The 20980-nt window shown below is 41.3% G+C and overlaps 1 protein-coding gene across 1 annotated transcript in view; it reads right to left on the bottom strand.

The window, feature by feature from the left end:
- The window catches only part of ARHGAP18 (Rho GTPase activating protein 18), a 165623-nt gene that overhangs the window by 48134 nt on the left and 96509 nt on the right, over positions 1 to 20980 (bottom strand). The window contains exons 5-9 of the mRNA XM_088451377.1: positions 17395 to 17558; positions 16482 to 16647; positions 14533 to 14624; positions 13988 to 14065; positions 2237 to 2396 (exon numbers count right to left, since the gene is read on the bottom strand). Coding sequence (XP_088307503.1) covers positions 2237 to 2396; positions 13988 to 14065; positions 14533 to 14624; positions 16482 to 16647; positions 17395 to 17558 — 660 coding nt within the window. The remainder of the gene's footprint in view (positions 1 to 2236; positions 2397 to 13987; positions 14066 to 14532; positions 14625 to 16481; positions 16648 to 17394; positions 17559 to 20980) is intronic.

The following is a 20980-nucleotide window of genomic DNA, read 5'->3' as shown; positions in this document are numbered from 1 at the left end:
CAGGTGAATGAGAGGTTAATTTTAGCACAATGTTTCAGTTGTATTAAATATGAAGAATAAGCATTCAGAAACAAAAAGTAATAGGTTCAGATGTAAATATAACAAACAATGTCAATTACAGAAAATCAAATAAATACATTTAAAAAAAAAATAAAAACTATGAGTGTCGAATGGATTTGGGCTTTTTTCCAGTTCCTGCACAGTGCACAGTGTAAAGCATTTACATACAGGTCATCCAATGACGTTACTGGAAATTTAAAAAAAAAAAATCAGAGATTTCACTATTTATCATTAATGCATGGAAAGAAACAAAAAATGTCTGTGTACGTTTCCAAGAACTGTATAATCACATGACCTGCAGTACTTATGAATGCTTGTTCGAGCAGTGATGTAATCAATGTCACAATGTCATGGGTAAGAGGAGGCACAATTGAGCCCAGAAGCACAGCTTTCAATAGCTTCTTTATTCTCAAATTACAAATAATAAGAAATAAGCATCTTATACTTAATACAAAAATCAAATTTCATAGTAAAATATGATACAGTGCATCCGGAAAGTACTCACAAAGCTTCACTTTTTCCACATTTTGTTATGTTACAGCCATATTCCAAAACGGAATATATTCATTTTTTTCCTCAAAATTCTACACACAATACCCCGTAATGACAACGTGTAAAAAGTTTTTTGAGATTTTTGCAAATGTAATTAAAAATATAAAATAAGAAATCACACGTACATAAGTGTTCACAACCTTTGTCAAATACTTTGTTGATGCACCTTTGGCATTTACAGCCTCAAGTATTTTTGAATATGATGCCTCAAGCTTGGCACACCTATCTTTGGGCAGTTTCACCCATTCCTCTTTGCAGCCCTTCTCAAGCTCCATCAGGTTGGATGGGAAGCATCGGTGCACAGCCATTATCAGATCTCTCCAGAGATGTTCAATTGAATTGAAGTCTGGGCTCTGGCTGGGCCACTCAAGGACATTCACAGAGTTGTCCTGAAGCCACTCCTTTGATATCTTGGCTGTGTGTTTAGGTTCGTTGTCCTGCTGAAAGATGAACAGTCGCCCCAATCTGAGGTTAAGAGTGCTCTGGAGCAGGTTTTCATCCAGAATGTCTCTGTACATTGCTGCATTCATCTTTCCCTCTTTCCTGACTAGTCTCCCAGTTCCTGCCACTGAAAAACATTCCCACAGCATGCTGCTGCCACCAGCATGCTTCACTGTAGGGATGGTATTGGCCTGGTGATGAGCGGTGCCTGGTTTGCTCCAAACATAACGTCTGGCATTCACGCCAAAGAGTTCAATCTTTGTCTCATCAGACCAGAGAGTCCGTCAGGTGCATTTTGGCAAACTCCAGATGGGCTGCCATGTGCTTTTTACTAAGGAGTGGCTTCCGCCTGGCCACTCTAATATACAGGCCTGATTGGTGGATTGATGCAGAAATGATTGTCCTTCTGGAAGGTTCTCCTCTCTTCACAAAGGAATGCTGTAGCTCTGAAAGAGTGACCATTGGGTTCTTGGTTACCTCCTTGACTAGGACCCTTCTCCTCCGATCGCACAATTTAGACGGCCGGCCAACTCTAGAAAGAGTCCTCTTGGTTCCGAACTTCTTCCATTTACAAATGATGGAGGCCACTGTGCTCATTGGGATCTTCAAAAGCAGCAGATATTTTTCTCTACCCTTCCCCAGATTTGTGCCTCAAGACAATGCTTTTCCCGGAGGTCTACAGACAATTCCTTGGACTTAATGCTTGGTTTGTGCTCTGACATGCACTGTCAAGTGTGGGACCTTATATAGACAGGTGTATGCCTTTCAAATTCATGTCCAATCAACTGAATTTACCACAGGTGGACTCCAATTTAGCTGTAGGAACATCTCAAGGATGATCGGTGGAAACAGGATGCCGTGAATACTTATGTACATGTGATTTCTTGTGCTTTTTTTTAATTAAATTTGCAAAAATTTAATAAAAAACTTTTTACACGTGGTCTTTATAGGGTACTGTGTGTAGAATTTTGAGGACAAAAAATAATCTATTCCATTTTGGAATAAGGCTGTAGCATAACAAAATGTGGAAAAAGTGAAGCGTCGTGAATACTTTACGGATGCACTATATATAAGCCATCAAGTATAAAATGATCTCAAGGAGGGATTTAATGCCATTCTTTAAAAAAAAAACAAAAAAAAAACACAGTACATCGTACATAATTAAACATTTAGATTATCTCACACTGTACAGAATGGAAGGCTTTCATGTATTCTACTGTGAGCAATGGCAGAGGGAGCTCTCGAATGAAGAACTTTAGTATACTGGCTGCATCATGCTGCTTCACTGCTTCCCAGTTGAATGTTCCCTCATAAAACTTGACTTCCAGTTCATGGCATAAAGCCTGTAAGACAACGGGAAGGTTAATCAGGAAAGTAGTTTAGCCAGAGCTCTAATTAAAATGTATTGAAACGCCATATACAACAAGTGTCACTCGCTCAACATACTACAGGTAATCATTATGTGGGAGCCAGCAATGTTTTAATTCTATAAAAATGATTAAATAAAACATGAGAAAAAAAAAGTGTTTTATTGGCGTTTCCAATACCTTTTAAAAAGCCCACTAAGGGCCGTATCCATTTAGAATTTTTTGCACGTACGAATTCTCCATAGCCTAATAACTGCCAAAAAGTTTTCATAATCTCAGAGCAATAATGATAAAGTAAAGGTGACCTGCGCACTGAGCTAGCTTGTCTAAAGGTGAGCTGCTAACAACTAGCAGGTACCCTTACCTACAAGGTATATAAGATCAAAGGAAGATGTTGTAGCGCTCAACCCTTACTTGTAATAGTCTAAAAAATTGAATACTGTTCTTAGTCAATCAATCCCTGTGATAGATGAATCACATATAAGTCTCTAATGGTGCAAGTGTATGTGTGTTGACACTAAGCCAGAATGGCCTAAACACAGTTATGAATAGGTGTGGAGGTAGATAAACATAAACATAAGTTATCCTAAACGCAAATATTTCACAATAGGTCAAATAAATAGTAAAAAATAAAGAATATTTATTGGTTTAAGCACTAAACCAAAGTAAGCCAGAAAACATGCACATGCAGGATAAGAAACAGTGGATATGAATTGTATTGCTGAATGAACTGATTGCCAATCGCTAGTAAGTGCAAAAAAAAAAAAAAAAAAGGTTTGTTCCAGAACTCTAAGTATAGTGAGATGCGGGGGGTTTGCTTCCGTTAGCGGCGTCCCGCTAAGCTGATGGCTGTATGTAATGGGAGGATGAAGTTACAGGTGCCCGGGATGCTCTTCTTCGGACAGTGAGTACGGTGAGTGCTGGTGGGGAGAGGCTGCCTAACTTCAGTGCAAGTGGACCCAGCAGTTCAGGCGCCGGATGGTGCCTGAATGAACAGGCTACCACCGGCGTACTGTACCGCAATGGGATGTGCACAGAAGTCCGCGGGGGGGAGCGGCATGGCTACACCACTTGTGAGGGCAGCGTGTCGGGCGCGCTCCACCGCAGATGGGGAACTTGCCTCTCTACCCAAGCGGGCACCGCTCCTGTCCTGCCGGCTCTCGTCCAGTTGATGATGGTGGTGCTTGCTTCCGGAGTTGCTTCCAGGGTTGGTCACGTGACTGCAGGTTTCCGAGTGGTGACGTCCTGCCAGGCAGTGGGAAAACTTGATAACAGTGGATAATAGTAGTTCCAGTCTTAGAAGAGTGCACGTTAATCTGGGATCTTTAGTAGTCGCAAAAAATGAATAAAGGATGAAAGTAGTTTGTAGTGGGGTAATCTCCAACGCGTTTCAGCCTTTAGGCCTTTTTCAAGGAGGTAATGCTTGAAGTGCAGGAGTCTCCATAAGTAGTCTTGGGGCGGTCTTTACGTATGCAAATAGGGCTGTGAGGATTGGTTAGGCTGGTAGACACTCTGGATTGGTGTAAACTGCTGTCCATCATGCATTCTGACATATTGACAGTGCATGTTGATCGTTAAACATAGCTGTCGCCTTTAACGCTGTGGTGACCATCTAGATGATATTCCCCTATATGCGTGAAGCGGATGATCAGTATGAAAAGGTGTGAAGTAGTACAGACCTGGCCGGATACACATATGTTAGAATCTAATTGTCACAATCTAAATAACCAGGGTGGGTAAGTGTGGCTAGAATGGGCTTCAGAAAAGAGACAATAATGACCCAGGTGATGATATCAATACTATTTGCATATGATTGACATGACTTCATTATCTTTATTCAAACCCCTTGGTGCAAAAGTCTTCAATTCGTGCATCCATTTGAGTTCCTGTTTATTGATTTTGTTTATGAAATTACCTCCTCTCCAATTTGGTTTTATTTCTTGTATCCCTATGAATGATAGTGAACTATGGCCCTTATTCAGAGCCGTATGCTCTGAGCAGAGCGCACGCTCTGAATGAGGGCCGCCCTCCATAATTATGGAGCGTCCTCCTGGACGCTCGTATAGCTGTAGGTCACCACCCACAGCCTATACGAGCGTGCAGTTTGATGGCCGCGATGGTCTTGACCATCGCCACTGCGAGCCGGAGCCTGCGGTTGAGGTTTTCAACCGCAAGGCCCGGAGTGATTTTGGCTCTATCAGAGCCAAAATCACTCCCACTGATATCACTAGTGATGTCAGTGGGCCGGCTTCTGATGGTAGGCGTTCCCTTGGGAACGCCCCATCAGGGAGGCACGCCCCCGGCACGCACACCAAAGGGGGCGTGCTGTCAATCAACATCGACAGCACGCCCCCTTTGATCAGACACAACGAGCAAAGGAAAGACAGAATCACATGCGAAAGCAAGAGAGTGATTTACTTATTTGAGTGCGGATGTAAGAAACAGTATGTAGGCCGGACTACAAGACCACTGAGAATACGTATCAGTGAACATATGCGTAACATCAAAAAAGGCTTAGATGACCACAACATATCAAAACACTTTAAAGATTTCCACAATAGTGATCATAGTTCACTATCATTCATAGGGATACAAGAAATAAAACCAAATTGGAGAGGAGGTAATTTCATAAACAAAATCAATAAACAGGAACTCAAATGGATGCACGAATTGAAGACTTTTGCACTAAGGGGTTTGAATAAAGATAATGAAGTCATGTCAATCATATGCAAATAGTATTGATATCATCACCTGGGTCATTATTGTCTCTTTTCTGAAGCCCATTCTAGCCACACTTACCCACCCTGGTTATTTAGATTGTGACAATTAGATTCTAACATATGTGTATCCGGCCAGGTCTGTACTACTTCACACCTTTTCATACTGATTTATTGATCATCCGCTTCACGCATATAGGGGAATATCATCTAGATGGTCACCACAGCGTTAAAGGCGACAGCTATGTTTAACGATCAACATGCACTGTCAATATGTCAGAATGCATGATGGACAGCAGTTTACACCAATCCAGAGTGTCTACCAGCCTAACCAATCCTCACAGCCCTATTTGCATACGTAAAGACCGCCCCAAGACTACTTATGGAGACTCCTGCACTTCAAGCATTACCTCCTTGAAAAAGGCCTAAAGGCTGAAACGCGTTGGAGATTACCCCACTACAAACTACTTTCATCCTTTATTCATTTTTTGCGACTACTTAAGATCCCAGATTAACGTGCACTCTGCTAAGACTGGAACTACTATTATCCACTGTTATCAAGTTTTCCCACTGCCTGGCAGGACGTCACCACTCGGAAACCTGCAGTCACGTGACCAACCCTGGAAGCAACTCCGGAAGCAAGCACCACCATCATCAACTGGACGAGAGCCGGCAGGACAGGAGCGGTGCCTGCTTGGGTAGAGAGGCAAGTTCCCCGTCTGCGGTGGAGCGCGCCCGACACGCTGCCCTCACAAGTGGTGTAGCCGTGCTGCTCCCCCCCGCGGACTTCTGTGCACATCCCATTGCGGTACAGTACACCGGTGGTAGCCTGTTCATTCAGGCACCATCCGGCGCCTGAACTGCTTGGTCCACTTGCGCTGAAGTTAGGCAGCCTCTCCCCACCAGCACTCACTGTCCGAAGAAGAGCATCCCGGGCACCTGTAACTTCATCCTCCCATTACATACAGCCATCAGCTTAGCGGGACGCCGCTAACGGAAGCAAACCCCCCACCCCACCCCGCTTCTCAATATATTTCGAGTTCTGGAAAAAACTTTTTTTTTTTTTGCACTTACTAGCGATTGACAATCAGTTTCTACTTCATTCAGCAATACAATTCATATCCACTGTTTCTTATCCTGCATGTGCATGTTTTCTCGCTTACTTTGGTTTAGTGCTTAAACCAATAAATATTCTTTATTTTTTACTATTTATTTGACCTATTGTGAAATATTTGCGTTTAGGATAACTTATGTTTATGTTTATCTACCACCACACCTATTCATAACTGTGTTTAGGCCATTCTGGCTTAGTGTCAACACACATACACTTGCACCATTAGAGACTTATATGTGATTCATCTATCACAGGGATTGATTGACTAAGAACAGTATTCCATTTTTTAGACTATTACAAGTAAGGGTTGAGCGCTACAACATCTTCCTTTGATAATCTCAGAGCAGGTAAAAAGTTGTGCAAAACCCTACTTTGGACTAAAAATGTGGGGACTTGGTTCAGAACCCTTTGGACACCCCTCTAATGACAAATTAGTCAAAAATATTTTTTTAAATACTGTAGCTTAATTTGGCCAATAATGTCATTTTTGGGGTCAAAAATTTTAAAAAGTGTTGGAAAATAGATTTAAAGTAGTAGGTCTGGTATTTTGGGGGTTTGTATGGATGGGACGTGTTTTAAACATTGCAGATGGCTGCACCAGGTGTATTTTAAACATTTTTCAAAAGTGCACTTTTATGACACAAAAATATATTTGCACCCATTTTTTGTACCCCTAATTTAACTGCAGCATTTATTTTGCAAAAAAAAAATAAAAGATTTCTATATATTTTTTCCACTATTGCACAAACATGCATATAACAGCCATCTAACACAGTTTAAGAACCCAAAATACTTTTATTAGGCCCACTAATACACTTCTAAAGTGATTTCCTATGTCAGTCAGCCTTTGTATGGAGTACGGACAAATTTCCCCATACTCTGCTGTACTTTTAACAGGTTTTACCACGGACTTTTTTCGGGCGAATTCTGTATTGCTTCTTTTGTAATAGGATAGGGCAAAAAATGGGAGGGAGTGTAGACAAAAGACGCAAAAATATTGTACCAAAAAGCCCAGAACTGTGCGAAAACTTCACCAACGTTTACTTTTTGCTTTATCGCATCTAATTGGATATGGCCCTAAATGAATAACACAAGTCTTTCATGAAGATATTAATAACCTTCAAATACAGTTGTGTCCTCACTCATCTTTGCTGCAGTTGCGTCAAACAACCCATGGTATCGCGGCTGGTCGCTTGAGCCTCTGCTAGCATGGGCATCTGTTTCGCGCCTTTTTGTGCCGAATATGTGTTTAAGTCGCAATGTGATGCGACTACAATGCACCAGGAGATACTGCTGATTAATTTTATATGTGGCACTTGTTATCTGTGTGTGGCTGAGTCCAATCAGTGGGATGTAGTTTTGTTTAAATCCCGGCTGTCAGGATGCCGCCACTCAGAATGCCGACACCGGAATCCTGATACCAGTCAGAATCCCGGCACCAGCATCCCGATGCTAAATAGTGGGGTTAGGATTATGGTTAGGGGTTAAGTTTAGACACTAGAGGAGGAGGTTAGGTTTAGATTGCAGAGGGGGAAGGGTTAGGATTAGGCAGAGGGGATGGGAGGGTTAGGGGTAGGGTTAGGATACTTAGCGACAGGTGTCGGCATCCTAACCCTGTCGGGATGGAGGTGTAGAGATTCTGATTGCTGGGATCCCAAGCGCCAGCATCCCTTACCCGTCCCCAATCAGCACGCAAAGTGCTAAGATGCAGCGGCCACTGTTTTTTTCCATGTCAAGTGCCAATTATATTCTCAGGCGCACGCAGATATACGTCACATATTAAATGAATCAGTACAGTCTCCTGGTATTTCCTAGTTACATCACATTGTGACTTAAGATGAATTTTCGGCACAAAATACGCTTGAAACCAGCAGAGCTGCATGGGACCGGACGGCTCACTCACGCCAGGCATATCGCGCTGCATGGTGCATTGAGGCTAGGTGAGCAAGGACACATCTTTAGGTGTGTACATAATAGGGATGTGCAGGCTCGGATAGGTTCGAGTTTGCACGTGGAGTTCGGATTTTTCCCTCCAAAAAAACGGAACTCAGAACGAGGCAAAACGTCATCTTACATGGACGAACATCATCATTCCTGGACAAAAGACCAGGAATGATGATGTTCGTCCATGTAAGATGACGTTTTGCCTCGTTCTGAGTTCCGTTTTTTTGGAGGGAAAAATCCGAACTCCACGTGCAAACTCGAACCTATCCGAGCCTGCACATCCCTAGTACATACATGTTTATGTAACAGTCCCAGGAGCTCTAAAGATCATGTTTCTAGCTCAGTGCAAAATATTACTCTAGGTTATAAGATACAGATGTGAAGAAATATGTTGGTACCCTTCCACGAAAAAAAAAAAAAAATTCTCTGAAATAACTTGAAATTGTAAAATGTAATTGGTATGCATCATTGTTTATTCCATAATTTATAGAAACCAGACTATGCATTTTATTTTTAATTCAACTAAATATTTTAAATAATAAAACAAATGAAAATGGCATGGACAACCACGATGGGACACAACCTAATATTTTGTTCAATAACCTGTAGAGGCAATCCCTGTAATCAAGCAATTTCTGTAGCTCTCAATGAGACTTCTGCACCTGTCAATTGGTAGGCCCTCTCTTCCTAAGCAAACTGCTCCAGCTGTCTCAGGTTTGATAAATGCCTTGACCAGACTGTATGTTTCAGCTCTTTCCATAGATTTTAGATAGGATTCAGATCAGGGATGATAGAAACCACTTCAGAAAAGTCCAATGCAGGGTTTCCAAAACTCAGTCCTCAATGCACCATAACAGTTTTAAAGGATATCCATACTTGTGCACAGATGTAGAATCAAATTGACTGAGATACTAAATGAGTCACCTGTGCTTAGGCATGGATTATCCTTAAAGTATGGACTGTTAGAGCACTTTGAGAACCTAATATGTGAACCACCAGTCCAATGTTTTGTTCTTATCCATTCTTGGGTGCTTTTAGCTGTGTGTTTTAGGTTATCATCTTGTAGGATGAGCTGTAACCTGTGACTGAGACAGAACTTATCAAATTGCAGTCTGTGTCCTCCTGGGTCTTTTTCCATGGAGCCCACTGTTACTGAAAAAGTGATATCGGACAATGACGTAACTTGACCTTGGAATTCAGCTTCAATCTCTTTGGAGGTTTTTCTCTGCTCTTTTTCTACCATTCTCACTATCTTTCTGTTCAATCTGGGGTGTCTTTTCCTCTTGCCGCTGTGTTCAGGAAGGGTGGTTTCAGTTCTAGGGACTTTAAACCTCTTAGTAATATTTGCAACTGTAGTCACAGGAACATCATGCTACTTGGAGATAGTCTTATAGCCTTTCCCTTTGACATGCTTGTCCATCATTTTCTTACTGATCTTCTCAGACAACTCTCTCCTTAGTTTGAAATATCACTATTATCAAATTATTTATTATATCTTCTAATGGGTACCAACAAATCTGTCCAGGACATTTTAAAGTATCTTTGGTGAATAAGCAGTAATTCACCTATTTTCACAGTTTAGTTGCTTTATGCCAGTGTTGGCTAACCTTGACACTCCAGCTGTTATGGAACTACATAACGCAGCATGCACTGCTACAGTTTTGCTATTAGGGCATGCTAAAACTGCGGCAGGGCATGCTGGGATATATAGTTCCACAATAGCTGGAGTGTCACGGTTAGCCAACACTGCTTTATGCTATGACATATCAAATACATATGTATTTGTGTGTATAATATATATATATATATACATACATACACATACATACATATGTATTTGTATATATATATATATATATATATATATATACATACATACATACACACACACATATATACACACACACACACACACACACACACACACACGAGACAATCGCTTTTAATTTCATTACTTTTCAGGCAAATGAGGAATTATTTCAGTGAGCTGTAAGGGTACCAGCCAATTTATCTACATCTACATATCAAACTGACAGCAGTGTCCTTCAATCGGATTATTAGATAGGACATCTGCTGTGCATGGGAAAACATCTAACCCACAATCACACCTTCATCTCAAATATTTTCAGTTCTGATAAGCTAATAAAACTTACTTGTATAATTTACAAATGTAGATGTGAACTTTTATTTTAGATTTAGTTGCAGTTTAATGTAGTTGTTCTAAAAATAGCTTTATAAAACGGAGACACACTTACTGTACTCAATTAACAATATAGCTATATTAACCATACAGTGACCAATTCTTGTAATTTATAGTGATAAAATTATTGATCTAAAATAATGCAATAACAAAACAAAAAGAAAACAATACTACGGCCCGTATTCAATTTGAGGCGAAAAGCTGGAATCCGTGGGAAAAGTTTCGATGACGTCATTTCGCCAGGCGGAAAAGTATCGCCGTATTCAATTTGAAAGACTTTCCGCCTAGGTGGAAAAGTCAATGCAATGTAATAGGCGGAAAAGTTTTGCCTATGAATAGCAGGCGGAAAAAAAAGTGCAGAATTGGGATTTTGGGGTGCAACGTTGCAGGAACCCCTGTGCAGCCTTCAGACAGTCCCCCAAAGGTAAACTGTATCAAAAATTAAAAAAAAGACACTTAAGAACACCCCCAAAAAATCACTTTGAATTAAGGGGCAAAAAAAAGAAAATGTTGGGGGACAAAATTAAAAACTAGCGAACTAGACTCTAGGGGGGTCCCCAAGTATGCCCCGTGTGTTTTTTTTCATTGCAGGGGCTTGAGGCAGGTGGTTTTTTCATGATTTTTGAAACTTAACTTTAGCAACTTTAAAATATGCTGGCCCCCATTTTCAAGTACCCCAAATTTGCTGGTATACGTTATTTTCTGAAAAAAAAAAAAACCTCCTGAATACTATTCTGCACCACGTATACAATAACGCTATTTAGCAGCTATTGAGGCCATATACAAAAAAACACCAAATACCTTCAGCAAGCCAAATTGGGGGTAACCATAGCTAACCCCCATGTCAGAGCATCTTTGGGGGGTGTCAGGCTGATTTCCCCAAATCTGTCAGGACTTTCCGCTTGTTTAAGTTTTGCCGGGTTCTGTTTTCACGTACTTTAAATTGAATACGGGGATAAGCGGGCATGCGCGAGATACTTTTCCGCCTGCAAAACACACGATGTAGGTGAAAAGTCCGGGAGGCGGGAAAGTATCGCGGGTCCGCTCACATTGAATACAGCTCTACATCTGCTAAAATTACCTCAAACTTAGGCAAAATGTTGGTATTCAGTTCAGAGGGTCAAAAGTGGGGTCATTTTTCTTTTGACAATTGTAATGCATGAGTAAGAAATCAATATCATCCAGATTCTGATGGTGTGGAAATATTTAAGATTGTCCAGAATATTACATGAAGTATTGAGAATGTGCTCTATTGTACTATGCAATCTGCCCTTGTTTTTTGAGGCAAGTTTTCATTATGTATTGTGGAACATGTTCATGATGCAAAAGTAGCACAAAAGGTCTATTCACCAAGCCTTGAGGAAAGAGTGATAAAGTACCAACCAATCAGCTCCTGTCATTTTTCAAACACAGCCTGTAAAGTGACAGGAGCTGATTGGTTGGTACTTTATCTCTCCCCACTTTATCTCTCTTAAAGGCTTAGTGAATGGACCCTAAAAGGCCAAAGAAAGAGAGAAGTGTGAGACCATTCCTAATCATTTTAAACTAATTGTTTAGCTATAACAATAGACTTCCCAAGGTGTGAGAAATAGATATTATTAGTTTGGTAACCTGTGGGGGAGATGTCAAAAGCCCTTCTTTGCAAAGAAAGCAAATGTACAGTTACATTTGAAAAGAGTGTCCCTTTGTGGTCTCAAAAAATCTTTGAGCTTTGTTCCTTTTTAAGAATATTTAACATTTTGTTCTACTGAGTTGGGATTATTTATTACTGTTTTTTTGCAGTTTCATTTTTTAATCCATGATTTTGTATTATAATTATTAATAGGGCAAAATAACTTTCTGTTGGCTAAGGTAAACATAGTAGTTGGAAGACCATTGTGAAGAGCGCAGATTCTGGTAAATCCACGGCTCCTTATGAAATTTATAAGGATTTACCATATGAAGTACTGAAAATTGATTTTTAAGTTTGTAATTTTACTTTTACATTGGTCTGATTTTTAAGTATATTTTATTATGTCACTTGCTCCATTAACCTTGTGCTCTTATCTTAAATGTTTTTGGTTTTGTGTCTTTAAAATAAAAGAAAAACTATTCTTGGTTGGGGTTTACAAGACAAATAAAATTAAAATCATGTTAACCATTATAAGAGGTATAAATAAAATAGCTAAAAAACTAAATGACTTTAGGCATAGGGGCAAGTGCAATTCATGCCAATTACAATATTCAATATTGACCAGTCTTCAGTACATTTAGGGGTAATAAGGGGAAGGGAGGTGTTTCGGATGCAGTGATGGTATGTGTGAGCAGCATTAAACAATGCTGGCCAAGAGCTCAAAGATTTGTTAAAGGGGTTGTAGGATTTTTTTTATGTTGCAAGTCATGTACTCCATATGGTGAGCATGCCAGTTTTGTGTATTTGCTGATTGCCACAAAAGTGGGCTTGGCTACTTACATTTGGTTGCAAGCTGGCAGGTGAGAATATGTGTTTTATCAATTTGTTTTTGTGGTGAGATGCCAGTGGTACATTGACAGGCAGGAGAAAATGCTTTGGGGTTATAGGAACTATTTTTAATTATCAAATTATTGCTAGAATTATTTTTTTTATATCAAGACAGAAACCAGGGTTTTGGACAGGTCCATTAAATGTGGAGAGAAGAGTGCAGATCCACCAGTATCAGTCAGAAGATCTAGGTGTATCTGGGCAAGTAGTGCCGTTATTATGTATATGTCCACTTTTATACTGACTCATAACGGAGTTTAAAATGAAATTCCACCTGGATGTTTACCTAATCATTCTCCAAACCTCTAGCCCAAATTAGGCAGACCTGGAGATTATTAGTTCCAAATATAGAGAGGAAAGGATTCCCTTGGTGGAGACTTATCTCAGACACAACAATCATATGGTAGTTAGAGCTATATAGAGCTATAGGTATATAAAGTATACTTTAATTTTATAATGGAAAGGTCTATTTTGGAGATACTGAAAGAAATATTTGTATGGAATTCCAAATTTAGATTGGCTATCTTAAAAAAAAAATAAATAAATACGAGAGAATATAGTATCTCTAGTTAAATCATTCATATATGTCGGATGCCGCATGCCCATCATGGACCAAGCATGGTGCATAAAGATGCACCGACACTATTACAGTGTGTATAGTCACTCAAAGTGGGCGTCTCAGTTCTTGCACATTCAGACACAGGCTTGTACACCAGGTGACTGGCATTTTCTTAAAGTTGCAGATGCGACTAGAGCAACAAACGCAGAAGCGGTCACAGCAGTGTCCACGTCTGAATCAGGACCTATCCCAAATTGGGAGGAATCACTGTGTTCGACAACCTGTTAATCCTGTTTAAATGGCAGTGATATAGTACAGTATAGCATTCTACCACTGTGTGCCACAGCTGGCATATTGTTTTTGTATTCTTTTACACCTGGAAAAAATCCTCATTTTGCCCATCACCAACTAGTCCATAGGAGGTTATCAATCTGGATGATAATAACGTGACTGCTCTGCACAAGAACATCAGGACAAATAAAGAAGTGATATATGGGAACTTATATGAAAAAAAATAAATAATGTTTTATTACTTTTATTCTTGAAGAAACTCCAGGTATTCTCAGTACACCTTCTGTATCCAATCCTGCATTCTCTATTAGGCCAATCAACTAAAAGTAAAACAAAATAAACTCGTGATTATGAATGACATTTTTAATACATAAAAAAAATCTAAATATTGTTGCAAATATTGTTACTTTATTTTGGAATTACATTTTCATTGATGGAAATCCTAAAAGCACTATTGAGGTTTTGGAAAAGTAATTGCTTAACCAAGTTACTATTAACTTAAGGATAACCTTGTAATTAATAACACGGTTACAGGCAATGAACATAAGTGATCCATGAACTTTATAACACTATCTAGTTGTTACATAGAGAAGTATATTGCAGGGTATATCTCATGCATACTTTTATGTTGACAACTTAATTACTGCATATCTGCTGCTCTCATTTTACAAATAAACACTTACAAGAATTCCATTCCTGCACATTTCTCCTAATTATCACTATGGCATACTACTAAATTACTCTACGTATAACCATATGACACAAAAAGCATTGGAAAAGAACATACACTTTGTAAGATTAGTGGAACTTTGGTGCCTGGAATTTTCTTCTGATCTTGCTCCAGCAAAACTGAGAGAGGTACCTGAAAAACCCCAGACTCTAGACAAAACAAAAGAAGAAGTTACTGGAACACTCATATTAAAGTAAAAAACTAAAGATAAAAAAATTGATGCACTAGTTTCAGTGACCCAGAACATCCATACAATTAAGACAGACATCACCATAATTACATGAAATGGTTGGTCCACCTTCAGACAATTCTTGGTGCTAAGTAATACCCTTCTATATTCAGTAGTCAGATAGGGGTATCACTATGGATTTCATATACTACAGCATTATGGATGCCTTAAATATCAACAGGTTGGATCAACTAACAAGTTTGGTAGATATTCCATAATAAAGCCTTTTTACATATGTTACTGCGGTATGCAGCCGGAAAACCGGCTGCCTTAATACCGACAGCCGGCTTCGCGGCTGGTTTATCCCGGCATGGGATAAATGACCGGTGTCTATATCTAGACGCCTGTCATTTACCCGATGCCGGGTGACCGGCGCCCGGCATCCCGATCGAAGGGATGCCGGGTGCCACGAGTGGGTAGCCGCGTGGCGGGGGAGGGTTAGGTTTAGGGCGCCCGGGGGGGACTTAGAGTTAGGCAACCCCCGGAAGGGTTAGGCTAGGGGAAGGGGGGGGTTAGAGTTAGGCTCCCACCCGGGGGACTTGGGTTTAGGCAGCGGGGAAGGGGGGGGTTAGGCACTTAAGAGGGGGATTAGGGTTAGGCACTTGGGGGGGAGGTTAGGGTTAGGCACCCCTAAGGAGGGTTAGGGTTAGGGGGTTAGGTTAGTTTATACTTACCTTAGGGACGATCGGGATTTCCAGCGCTGTCCGGCTTCCGCTGCCGGGCTCTGCTGATCTGTCGGGCTGCCGCTGCCGGGAATCAAACTGCCGGCCATGCGGCAGCTGGGAATCCATACCGATTCCGTCATTGCTTGAGAGCTGGGTATACACACACCATCCTATATCATCCTGTTGTCAGTACAGTACATGATTGAAATCCCCTTTAACAGTGACATTTTTTAGGAAGTGATTTGGGATTGGATGCAGCTCTATCCTTTGCGTGTGAAAGAAGTCCCTCTGGTGTTATTCTGTGCATTGCGCAGAATGACACATGCGCCGTGAGGGGGGAATGCATATGAGAAATGCAGTCAAACCCTCAAAAACTGCATTTTCAGCGGGCTTGACTGCATTTCTTGCTTTAGTCCTTCCTTTGAGGCTTGGGCTGAGTGCAGAAACCATATGCACTTCTGGCCTGCCCCCCCCCAGAACTCTACTAATCCTGGAGCCATAGGAGTATGAGCAGATAAGGGGGCACACAATGGTAAGATATAGTATAAAGATAATGTATAAAACAAAAACAACTTTATTAGTAGTAAACACGTACATCTAAATTTCCAAATGCAGGTATTCACCAGACCGCCGACACCCAGAACCTTAATAGTACCGATTCCACCTGGTCCAGATCACTTCCTGGTCACTACTCAATGGATTTTGTTTTCCAACTTCATCAGGAGCTGTGCTGTTAAATTACTGTTTTTACCTGACCTCCTAGAGCCAAAGTGATATCCTGCCAACATCACTAAAGTAAAGGTATTGAGTCAGTCTGTCATTGAAGTTTCACTTAGTTAAGTACTTGGAGGCTACATTTCAACATCGGGGAACGTTATTAGTGCAGAGAGTTACTAAAAATGTATGGTCCCTCTCCTTGCATTATGGCAGGCATTGCCATGCTTGTGGCTTTCCAATGACAAGCGGGATATTGCTTTGGCATTTCTTCATGAAAAATACCTACCAATTTTGAAATCTGTCCCCCCAAAGTGACCATCAATCTGCTTGCTAGGCAACAGTCAAGCATCTGTAATTCCCTATAACTGACACAAACAATGTAATTCAGCATTCACCTCTAACTCTTATTTTGGCAGCTCGTTGGAATTTAAGTTCAGTGCCCAGGATATCATACAATGCAGTGAGCTCGATCAGCGCTAGAGAAGTCACCTTCTTCATATCCTGCGGTGCCAAGTCACCAATCTTTGTGATGCCGGTTTTGTCTTGTGGAAGTCTGTAGTTCTGAGAAAATACACTTCAGTTAATTCTAAACTCAATAATAAAGAACACCTGTCTCTTAAACACTTGGGCTCTTCATGGTTACATTAGCACTAGGGGAGTTCATTTAGTAGATTTTTTTTATTTCAAGCAGTATTGAGCATTATAAAAGTACATGGGAACAAATTCATACTTATGCAGAAATATCACATACAGTAGTATGTGATCGTAAATAATGTAGCTATCATGAGGTATGCTCTGAAATGCTGGGGTTCCCCACCAGTTGGTGTTGTGACAAACATAACACATTCTTGTTTTTCCAGGGAACACTAATGGTAAAATATTGTTACCTAACCCTCTCAAAACTCCCTTATCTTTGTGGACAGTGCTAATCCTGGCTGCCACAGCAGTTTATAGCCAGATCTTGGAGTATTGCTTATTATTATTGTTAAAATAGTGAAATAAAGAATAAAAAACCTTTTAAACATTAATCTGTTTGAAATCTAGTTGGAATTACAGCTACATTAATTTGCTTCACTTACAATTAAAATATAATTAAGCTCTAACCCATTTTAATTGTCCCAGTATCATACATTGACAGATGTAGACTAGTATGGGGACACATACATGTGACTGGAGAAACGCGTTAGAAATCTCCAAATTCATTGTACTGCGAGTTTGATAAACGCCGGATGTTGTATTCAGTACCCCTGAGAAAGAAGCTACAGTGACATATTACACTAGGCAGTACCTGTAGAATATAACACTCACCGGTAACAAAGAGTCATCTTCCTTCTCATTTCTGACTGTAGGGAGTTCTTTGAAATTTGAAGCCTGCTCAGCAAATGAAATTTCCAGGTTGATATCAGTCTCGGGAAGAGGCATATCTTCAGCCGGGCTTATTGTCCCCCCTGAAGTTTGATTTTTTAGAAGACCTAGATTATAAATAAACAGTTACTAAGATTTGTATGACACACTTTTATAAAAACACGTTGTTAAAAGAAAAAAAATCATTCACACTTAAAATTAACAATTAGTTGATTTGGGAACATCAGACCAAACCAGGCAGATTATGAATGAAGCAGTTCTTGTAGTAGTAAATGGTATAATTATATTGTGTCTTTTCCAATGTGCCAGTGTGAGTGGTCAACTGGATCATGAAGCTATAGTCATATGCAGAGGAACCTCTATCTCACAAACTTCTCAGTGTGATGAAAACCATGATGTTGATTATATGGAGCTTTATAGTTAATCATTAATTTATTTAGCATTTAATCAGTATAGTAAGACACAAATATATGATGCAATGCTAAAGAATCACAACATCACCAATGCACAACTAAGGGCTGGTTCAGTATTCAATCAGGAATCAGGAATCTGCGCAGGACCCATTCTGCGAGTGTGCAGAATAGGTCCTGTGTAACTGCACACAACCCCTTCGATGCCTCTGCCTGATTGACAGACAGAGGCATTTAAGGGGAGATGGCTTTCCCGGAAATGGGGGCATGTCCGCCCAGTTTTCCAGGAGTGGCAAGGCTACGGACTGCGGTTGATAGATGCAGTTTCCTGGCCTCGCAAGCCGACCAGCCTGAGCAAGCTGAGGCACGGTCGCAGTGATGGGATCACAAATACAGCAGGGTGTGTCATACACCTGCATATTTGCAAGGACGGAATTAAAAAGTTTCCTGCGTGCAGCTTTGCTATTCCATCCACTGCTGAATCAACCCCTAATTCATAAGCAATTATGCAAGTTAATATTAGCGAGACATAGATTATATCCATTCATTAATTTACATAAGACAGCATGTTGTCTTTCAAGAGAAAATCAAGAAAACAAATAACTGGTGAAAGGATGCTGAGAGAAGTGTTAGAAGAAAACTGGTGAATAGTAAGAAAAGGTGATTGAGATATAGTAACATAGTGGAGGAAACTTTGAGCAGACAAAAGATAATGGGCGGGATGTTCTGCCAGTCACCGCATCCTTACTAATTGCGTATGTACTAACATATGCAATTAGTATTGCAAAGGACAGCTCTTGCGATAAGAGCTGCACTTTGCGAAATAGCCGACGCCGGGTGACGGGGTATCCGTGGGACCCCGCCCCCTAAAAGCCCCGGGAGCTTCCTGCTGGTCACATGTGCAGGAAGCCCTGGGCTCCTCCTCCCTGCACCCAGAAGAAGATTAGGAGGAGGAGCCGGCGGCGGATGACCTAGGAGATGCACGGGCCGGCGACAATGGAGTGCAGGTGAGTGGGGGCCAACGCGGAGCGACAGTGAACTGTTTGGAGTGGGGTGCGGTAAGAAGCCCATAGGCTTCTATAGGGTAATGCCAGGTTTTTCTGGCGTTACCTTCCATGCCAAAAAAAGGGTGGCCAGGGCTTAGTACATATGGAAATACGGTAAAAACCATGAAAACTGGGTTTTTACCGCTGTTTTCCTTTAGTACATCCCGCCCAATACATTAATAAACATCTTGAAGATATACAGAAATGTATAGAGAAATAAATCAGGGAACAGGCTGGAAAAAGCAGTGCAGGTTTATGTGTTGGGTCATCATGCATGGCTTTTTATGCTACGGGTGCATAGTTTACTCTTTCAAAAGGAGGTGGCAGCTGCTGAAAGGGAAAAAGTCTGATGAGATAAGCTGAGCGGACTGGAGTATTCATAGGCAAATGCCAGCAAGGCAGGAGTTTGTTCAGTTATTTATCCAAAAGATGACAACCACAAAGCAATATGGATTATTTTTGCACCATCTATAAATGTACCAGCACACTGTCAATATTAAATATTCACTATTATTTAATAAGGTCACTTTGTTAAATGGACAGTCAAATCCAGAAATGTCTCATAATAAAAATGGAAATTCACTTTTGACATATTGTGTAGTGACATCCACTGTACTATGCACTTGATCAAACGGGTTGAATATGGGATCCCGGCAGCCAGAGTGCCGGCAGTCAGAATACGGACAGCGGCATCCCAACAGTCAGAATCCCAACAGAATGTCGGAAGTATCCTAACCTAAACCATCTCCCCAACCCTAACTCTAACCCTGACAGTCAGGATGTCAGCAGTCGGAATTCTGGAGCCGAGATTCCTAGTGTTGTCGAGATTCCGATGCTGGGGAGTCTGACCACTATCATCCATACTTGCCTACCCTCCCGATTTGGTCGGGAGCCTCCCGAAAATCGGGTGCCGCTCCCGACCTTCCGGGATGGCAGGCAAGTCTCCCGGCTGCCGCGGATCCCTCCTGTCCCACCGCAATAACTTCTAAAACCCCGGCAGCGAAGGGGGGCGGTGACGTGATTCGCGTCATTTTGGCACCGCCCCCTGCTTCACACTGCCTGTTATATTGGTAGTGTGGGGCGGGGCCAAAATGACAAGCTCGCGTGGCTCCGCCCGCAAAAACTTGTCACCTGGCCGGCCACGCCCCCCCAGTAATGCCGATCTGGCTGCTCCCTCCCGGAAGGGGCAGCCAGATAGTCGGCATGTATGCTATCATCCCGACCACTGGGATGCCAACTACATCCCAACCAAACTATGCATATCAGGGCCGTAGCTAGGGTAGTGCGGCCGGTGCCATCGCACAGGGCACCACAGGTCAGGTGGCGCTGTTTGGGCCTGTCAAATTTCTGTTTATTATCATTCTTGCTTGTAACTTCCTCTTATTTCATCCCCTGCATCTCCTGGCCTCTTCTATCTCTTCCCTGGCCCTTCCCCATGAGGCCATGGCATTTTTTTTATTATGTCCCTTTGAAATATTTGGGGGGCGCAAATGCTCTTTCTGGCACAGTGCACCAAAAAGTCTAGTTACGGCTCTGATGCAGATGAAATGGCAGATGAATCCATGCAAGTTGCACCCATGTTTATGTGGTAATTATGCTGTCCAGCGCTGGGACTGATTAAAGAATTTGGGGGGGAGGGAGGGGGGGCATGAAATTTCAATTATCTGTGTAGCACACACTGAAAAACCCACTGGAATGGATGGTCTATTTAAATGAATTAGAAATCCTCAAAACAATATCAAATGCTTATCAGACACATGCCCAAACACATAGGGGCTTATGCAGAGAAAGCCCTAGGCCAGCTTGCATAGCGTATTTTGCTTTGCGCACACTCAGAAAACGAATACATGTATCTGTCTCTATGTAGACTTACTTGATTCTGGTAATTACATATGTCTGGCGAAGCAGGACGGTGGAGGAAAGGAGATTCTAACATACGGTGATTATAGTATGGGCATAGTCGTGTAAATGCAATCACTGCCAGACCAGTCACCTTAGACATCTGTGTCAGTGAAAGTCATAATATTTGCTGGTGGCCAGGTGCTGGTAAAATGCATTGATGATAATTAGCCA

The sequence above is a fragment of the Taudactylus pleione genome, unplaced genomic scaffold, assembly GCF_031769625.1.
Source record: "Taudactylus pleione unplaced genomic scaffold, aTauple2 ptg000006l, whole genome shotgun sequence".
NCBI lineage: Eukaryota > Metazoa > Chordata > Amphibia > Anura > Myobatrachidae > Taudactylus > Taudactylus pleione.
This window is presented reverse-complemented; position numbering and strand designations above follow the sequence as displayed.